The sequence below is a fragment of the Motacilla alba genome, chromosome 19, assembly GCF_015832195.1.
Source record: "Motacilla alba alba isolate MOTALB_02 chromosome 19, Motacilla_alba_V1.0_pri, whole genome shotgun sequence".
NCBI classification, from domain to species: Eukaryota; Metazoa; Chordata; class Aves; order Passeriformes; family Motacillidae; genus Motacilla; species Motacilla alba.
The window spans coordinates 4,887,866-4,895,318 of NC_052034.1; the positions used below are offsets into that span (position 1 = coordinate 4,887,866).

A 7,453-nucleotide genomic window follows, 5' to 3' on the forward strand; every position below is an offset into this window, starting at 1 on the left:
TATGACCAGATGAAAATGATTGCTCAGCCGCTAGTGTTGTCATCTGGATAAAGAAGCCCTGCTTTTAACTTGTAAATATCCACACTCTGCTCCCTGTGCAATAGAAACAGGAGCTGTATAAGCACTTCCACTTGCCCACAGAAGTGCAAAACAAAACAAGTGCTGGATCTGATATTGCTAAAGTCTGAGAGCTCAGGATGAGAATAATCTGAAGAAGAAGGCTCCAGCCTTGGCACCAGTTCCATGCTGCTCTCAGGAGCAGTGTGACACCACAGGGTGTGTGTAAATAGCCTGTCCAAAGGGGCAGTTACACAGTGCAGGAGGGAGTTCTGCTCATTATGCCTGTCTTGGGACTGTGCTCTCACATTGGTCTCTGTTGTTACTGGACCGGGAATGTAATCTGACCTGGCTGATATGAAGTCAAGGTGACATATAATAATGCTGTTGCTTTCTTTGTTGACAGGTACCCCTCGACTCAGTTTGGCAGCTTAACAGGGCTGCAGTCATTGATCAGTGCCCTCTTTGCCCTCCTGCAGCAGCCTCTCTTCATGGCACTGACGGGACCTTTGAAAGGAGACCCCCTCTGGGCAAGTTCTTCTCGGTTTTGATGGGAAAGCTTGGGGGTTAAGAGGATTTTTGGCTCATTTAAGGAGTCCTGTGCACGGACCAAGGTTAAAAATAGCTGTAATTTTACATGTCCCTCAGTCTGCTGTTACCTTGGTGCTGTCCAGGAGACTTTTCCTGTGTGAGTAATGACTCCCTGGGCAGGAAAGCCAGTAACCCTTCTGGTGAATGGAAAGGGAGGAAGGGAATGCTTTCCACTCACAGTTTATGTGGTGAGTCAGAATCTGTCAGGTTAAAATTAGGTGAGTGTGAACAGACCTCAAAATTGAGGAAGAACACTGTGATGCTTGAGAGCTACAAGCTCCAATTACCAGTAAATTTTGGATTGCTGATGCTGTCCAAAAAGACAAATGGCTGTTGAGGGCAGGGCTATTGTGGTGTCTTGCTGAGAGTTTGGGCAGCTCAATAAAATCATGACATGTGTGATCCTGGGGAGAATTCTGGTCTCTAGGCTACATGTGCCCATGCCTGTCGCTCTTCAATCAGCAAACTTGGTGTGAAACACCTGCAGCTCCAACAGCCCTGCCTGTTTGTGGAACAAGACTCCCACAGCCATAATCCAGAGTGACAAACTCTTGCAGCATTTAGCTTGTACACACAAGGTTCTCTGGGCATGGGAGTGTAAATATGAAAACAGTGGAGGATGTTGCCAGCACACGGAGCAGGGCGTCTCCTGGTTTGCCCACAGCTGGGTGATATGGGCTGGGCTCTGACACAGCCGCATGCGTGACTGGGTTGTTGTCTTCTCCTAACCATCCTAATTTTGGTTTGCTTTCCTCCTGCAGGTGAATGTCGGCTTGCTCGGCCTGAGCCTCCTGGGTTTCTGCCTCCCAATCTACCTGGTCTGCTACAGGCGCAGGCTAGAGAGAGAAAAAAAGCAGAAGATGGAAGATGCCAAACTTTTCTTCAAAATCAATGGCACTCCCACTGAGGAAGCCTTTGTTTAAACTGGTGCTTCACGTACAACCTTCCCTGTACAAGTTCCTACCACATCTGTGGGTTCTACCTGTGGTGTAAGCCAGGACTTTTCTCCCCTGGCTCTGCCAGTCTTTGCTCATCACTGGAGTGAGGGCTGGACATCATGACTGAGATTTCCTCAGATATATGGCAGGAGGAGACTTCCCACTCCTTATTCCAAAACACGGGACACTTTTCCTTTTTATAAAGGCCACACAGCTATTGTGTCTTAAATTATCCCCTGATCACACTCTCCAGCAGCAGAGAGTTTGCATGGGAAACTGGGGAGAGAAGGAATAGAGGGATGGGGGAAGAGGGAAGACAGACCATAATTTGAGTTTGCAAATGTAACACACTGCAGTCTGTTTTCTCCCCTTCTTCCCCCAAACTTGGCTGACATGGTCTCGGATGCAAGCTGCACTGTCCTCCCTCCCCAAGGCTTCATAATGGTCTCTCTGCTTGATGTGTAGCTGGAACCAGTGGTTTTACTGTCTCTCCAGACATATCCCTGTTTCTGAGGCAGGGAAGGGGTTTTTATTCCTATGTGTATGAGCACAGCTTCAGTGTTTTGCTAAATGTTGGCTGCTAGCACTGACAGCTCCCAAACCTTTTATTACTGCAAATGACACAGACTGTGAGCAATGGATCTGCCTTCCACACTGAAATGAAGAGCCTGTAGTGGACTGCTGGTCCTAGACCAAGCCTTGGGAGGCCTGGAATTCCTCTTCTTCCCGGTTCACAAACTCGCCTGTACGTGTTTTAAACTGTCTGCAGTCCTGGAGCCTCTGAGAAAAGAATTGGATCTCGTTTACCGATGAAGTGCTTTGAGACTTTGTTGCCTTTTGCCTCTCCTTCCCCCCTGACATGCCCCTGGGAGGGGAGGAGCAATGTGTGTTCAGTAAAGTGGAGCAGCTTCTTGAAGCTGAGTTCTGGGGCTTCAGATACCTTGGTGTTCATGTGCTGTGAGCTGACCCACTGGTGAAAAGAACCAGGAGTGCAGAACACGCCTTTGTGGCTGGTAACTGGATCCTGTGGACATATGGCAGGGTGAGGTGGTGATGTCATTTTTCCTTTAGCCATAGCTTATTTACCTTGCTATGATAAGGGTCACCAAGCTGCTGAACACCAGGTTACTGTGACTGACCAAAATGCTGCCACTTTGGCTGTTCTAGGAGCCTTCTACAATGTTGATGCTCTGTCTGGACAGAGCACCTGGTGATCGATTGTAAGGTGAAGCTGACTGTCAGAGCAATACGTGTGGGTAAAGGTGGCCCAGGCCTGTTCACACCAGGGAGGGAATACAAAGGGAATTTTTAACCTGCTTATTTTTATAGAGGTTTTCCTTGTCTGAAGCAGACTTTTCTGCCCTTAACCTTCTTGTTGAGGTCGGTAGCTCAGGCTCTGTAGCCCTGTGTTGAGCTGTGGGAGCAGGGGTGAGGAGGAGCATCCCCGGCGGGTGCGGGCACCGACTGCACTGGGCTGAGCTGGCGCCTGCGGGAAGGTTGGGGCAGAAATAAAACAATTACGGAGACCTAGTGGTGGTGTTTTACTGCAAAGCCTGGCAGAGGGTCAGGCATTCAACTTGTCTGTAACTGGTTGGAAATGTACAAGAAACAACACCGTGCTGCGACCTTCCTGTGAGAATTACCTGGAAGCCTAGCCGGGTGTGAGCTCCTTGGCTGGGGGTCCGAAGGAGGCCGGGCAGGGCTGCAGCTTTGCCGCGGAGCCCAGAACCAGCCCAGAGCCGCGGCAGCGGGGCCGGGAGCCCCGCGGGTCCCTGGCCGGCGGCTGGGCCAGCGCTCCGTGGGCCGGCAGCGCCATCTCCAGTCGCTGCTGCTGCGCACTCCGTGGTAACTTTCAGTCTTCACTCGTTTCAGAAGGATTCACCACTTGAGGATTTTACACATCTGTGATTTTTTTTTTTTTAATGTGTTGCCTTTCTTAAATGTGTTTGTTTCAAGGCAGCTTTACTGCCTGCTGTCAACACTGTATTCTTCTGGGACTTTTGTGTTTTGGTGATGATTTAGTGAGCTTTCCATCTTTTTTTTGAGCAATAATTAAGAAGGTAGAGTTTTGATTAATTTTGCTGGTCACCTGTCTTGTCTCAAGTACATGTTCAGAGACACACCAGCAGTGGTACGGCCAGAGGGCTTTCTGCAGTTTTCTGCATTTTATATTACAATACTTCTAAATATTTGGAGAAGAGTCCTGTTCCTGCTCAGAGATACTTGTGACAATGACATTAAGTATCAGGTGTGTGAGCCTCCATCCATAGTCTCAGTGTCCTAAAGCAGAGTTGGTGTTTTGTGTGCTAGCCAGCATTACTTCCACCTCAGTTTCAGAATTGAATGTGATTTCTTCCACTCTTATGTCACTTAAATGCCTGTTACAAATGTCTCAGCAAAACAGTGGAACAGAGAGTGGCATATTTTAATGAAGTCTTAGTGGACATGCTGCTGCCTTTTAATTTAGCTGCACATACTTCAAAGAACACAGTTTTATTTCTGCCATCTACCTCCCTACTGCAGTTCCCAGTTCCTGCCCTGTACTAGGGCTCTCTTCAAATCCAGTTTCATCTGATAAACTGGTGAATGTGTGTGCTTAATGTCTCTGCTGATGTGCCATGGTGGTCAGAAGCTGCTGGTCAGCTGTGAGGAGTAGAGCTCGTGTCCTGGTGGGTACAGAGGGAGCTTTTAGCTGTTCAGGGTTGAACAGACAAATGGGATCATGTTCTGGGGCCATGCAAACTCAAACTGGAACTCTTTGCTGCAGAATGTAGTGGGGAACAGAAGTATCAAATTTTTTAAGAGAAGAGGCTGGTTAAACAATGGTCTGATGCATCCACTAACTCAGGGAGATTTTTAAGTTGCTGTAAATAAGAAAGTTATGCCAAGGAAAGATACTTGTCTGCATGTTCTGTCTTGTAAGAATTGGCCAAAGCTGGAGAAAACATGCTGGGCTAAAGTGAAACACTGGTCTGATCTAATGGGGTGAAATTTATTTTGACAGTTGTGAACCAAACTAAGTTCAGTCTCATATTTATCTATCAAAAACCTGCACCTGCATGCAAGATGTGCAAACACTGAGCTGATTGTGGTGCAACTGCTTCAGAGCTGCACCTCCTGCAGCAGTGGGGTCGGTGGAAGGCAATATTCTGCCTTCAGATTGTTCTAAACATTGTCTTGCACAGCAGAAACACAGCTGGGGTGGTTTTGTCACGTGTGGTTGATCAGGGGCAGTTTGCCTTGTCCCTTGATGCTTAGGGAAATAGAGCTGTATATAATAACACTATATAAATTTGGAGTGGAAAACAGCATTGCTGCTTCCCAGCTGAGTGTTTCAGGACCAAGACAATGCCTAGTGCACTCCCTGTATGCATGAGCCACCTTGTGGGAAAAATAAATGGGCTACCAAAGACTTGAGAGTCACAGCAGTTAGCATCAATAATGCATTTAGCTGTAGAACTCAAATATAGGTCAATGTGTTGAACTGCTCTCATAATTCCTAAATGCTGAATTTGTAGGACTTGGGGGTTTTGTGTCCTTTGTACCTCCTTACCCTGCTCCATATGGGAAGTGCAAGGAGGGTGGCCATGGGAAAGAGCTCCATGGAAGCAACCCCAACTGAATGTAAGGAAGCAGAAACCTGATCTGTGAGTACCTCAGAGTCAAAGGTGTTGCTGTGTAAAGCAATTGCACCTTCTGGAGACACTGCTCCCAGGCTCTACAGCCTCCCACACGCATTTAATCTGCATTTGTATTGAAATAAAATTGAATTCACGGAGTGGGGAAGGGAGGGTGACAGCTTTTTGCTTTCACTAATCTGTCAGAACCTAAGGCCTGTTGACACAGCCTTTCTAGCACTAATGCAATGACACGATGTCAGCAGCAGCAGAGAAAATCTGTGCTGTTCTGCTTAATAGGACACTTACACTATGACAGTCACTGAGTGAAGCTATATCTGGATCCTTGAGATGAAACTGGACACAGATGTCTGGGGAAAAAAAGGGGGCAAATCTTGCTGAGACACCAACTTAACTGCAATGCTGCTACAGCAACTGAAACGTTCAACTCCCACAGCAAAGCCTGGCCTCTTCATGCTCTGTCTGCAAAGGAAAATTGCAGGATAATGAGATTTTAACTAAGTCCGTAAATCACTAAAATGTTTTCAAGTAGGAGATTTCCCTCTTGACAGGCTGGTGAATTTGGAAAATATGCTACAAAATTCAAAGCAGATAACTATAGGGTAAAAGGAATGAAATCTCTAAACTACACATATTTGCTACTCTTTTTTCCCCCCTTTGATTTTTTTTTCTCTGCATCTGCAGAGCTTTTTGAAATTCCCTACACCCCAGTTTAAAAGTGCAAAGTGCTCATAATGGAAAATAGTATTGTAGTACAACAGATTCCTGTTGGGAATGGACTGGTTTGGGTTTTTTTATTAAAAAAAAAAAAAGGCCACTTCTGATTCACAATGTTATCTTCTCTGGAATAGCTGAAACTATGATGTGTTATGTAGCTGCAATCTTACATGTTAATTATAAAGCCCACAGGTCCTTGTTTTCCTCCATGTGCTGCCAGCCTGTCTCTGTGCAATCTGTTTTTACCAGGTGTCCTCTGCTCCACGTTGTCATGCTACTGCTGTTTGTCACTTCCTTGTGCCTGACCCTTGTCACTTGCTTTTTATTCTGGAGACAATCCCCTCTTTCAGAAAACCCACTCTTTAACCTGCCAGCATTACCTCTCCCACCTTTTCCTGTCCACAGAATTTTTTGTAGCATTTGCCGAAGCGGAATTGTAAACTCCTCGGGGCAGGCCTGTGTCATCTTCTCTGTGTTTGTAAGGTGATGTGCACTCTTGCAGTACTATCTCAAAATAAAGTGATAATAAGTTAATCATTAGTTTTCCTTCTGAGGGTGGACACAATAAAAGCATTGGTTGTTTCCTAACGAGATTATGGAACCATGAATGCTTTATAGGGTGGCATCTGCCACAGGGCAGGACCCAGGTTGAATATTTCCTTGACTCTTCTCTAGGTTAGGAGCTAATAGCGACTGCCAATTAATTTTTTCTTCTCCAAATGAGTTTAATCTCTGAGATAAAACCCCAAACCCTGTAGGTGGCAGGTTGAGAATGAGATTGAGCTCAGCTATAGAGTGTGAGCTGCTGTCAAACAGTGACAAATGAACAGTGTGGCCTTAGAAGGGATCACAGGTGTCAACAGCAAAGCTGCACATCTCAGTTATCCATGCCTTAGCTTGGTGATGCTAAATCTGTGGTGGTTTACTTTTCCAATCCAATAATGACAATCATTGAAAATGCCATAAATCATGACCTAGTGACAAGGTGAAGCCCATAACCTGAAGCCACTCACCCTGTCTGACTGTAGCACTGACTTATCCCCTGGCTATTTGCGTTAATACCCTGGTCACTCGTCATTCCCCTTCCCCACCCTCCCAAAAGAGGGGGGCCACGAAGGGAGCGTGTCCCCTATTGAGACAGGCTGGCAAATTTGGGTCAGTTCAGCCTGGAGGAGAGAAGGTTGTGTGGAGACCACACAGCACCGAGCAGTATCTGAAGGAGCTACAGGGGAGCCAGAAAGGGACTCTTCGTCAGGCACTGTAGTGATAGGACAAGGAGTAATGGGTTCAGACTGGAAAAAAGGAAATTTAGGTTGGATATTGGGAAGAAATTCTTCTCTATGAGGGTGGGGAGGCTCTTGCACAGGGTGCCCGGAGAAGCTGTGGCTGCCCCATCCCTGGAAATGCCCAAGGCCAGGTTGGACAGGGCTTGGAGCAACCTGGACTAGTGGAAAATGTCCCTGCCCGTGGCAGGGGGTGGAACAAGACTTTGGGGTCTTTGGGGTCTCTCCC

General features: G+C 46.8%; 1 protein-coding gene across 1 annotated transcript in view; it reads left to right on the top strand.

Moving 5' to 3' along the window:
- Positions 1–6,475, top strand: part of SLC43A2 (solute carrier family 43 member 2) — a 32,033-nt gene extending 25,558 nt beyond the window's left edge. The window contains exons 14-15 of the mRNA XM_038157915.1: positions 464–587; positions 1,410–6,475. Of these exons, the coding sequence (XP_038013843.1) occupies positions 464–587; positions 1,410–1,571 (286 nt within the window). The 3' untranslated portion in view covers positions 1,572–6,475. The remainder of the gene's footprint in view (positions 1–463; positions 588–1,409) is intronic.
- The last annotated feature ends 978 nt before the right edge of the window (positions 6,476–7,453 follow it).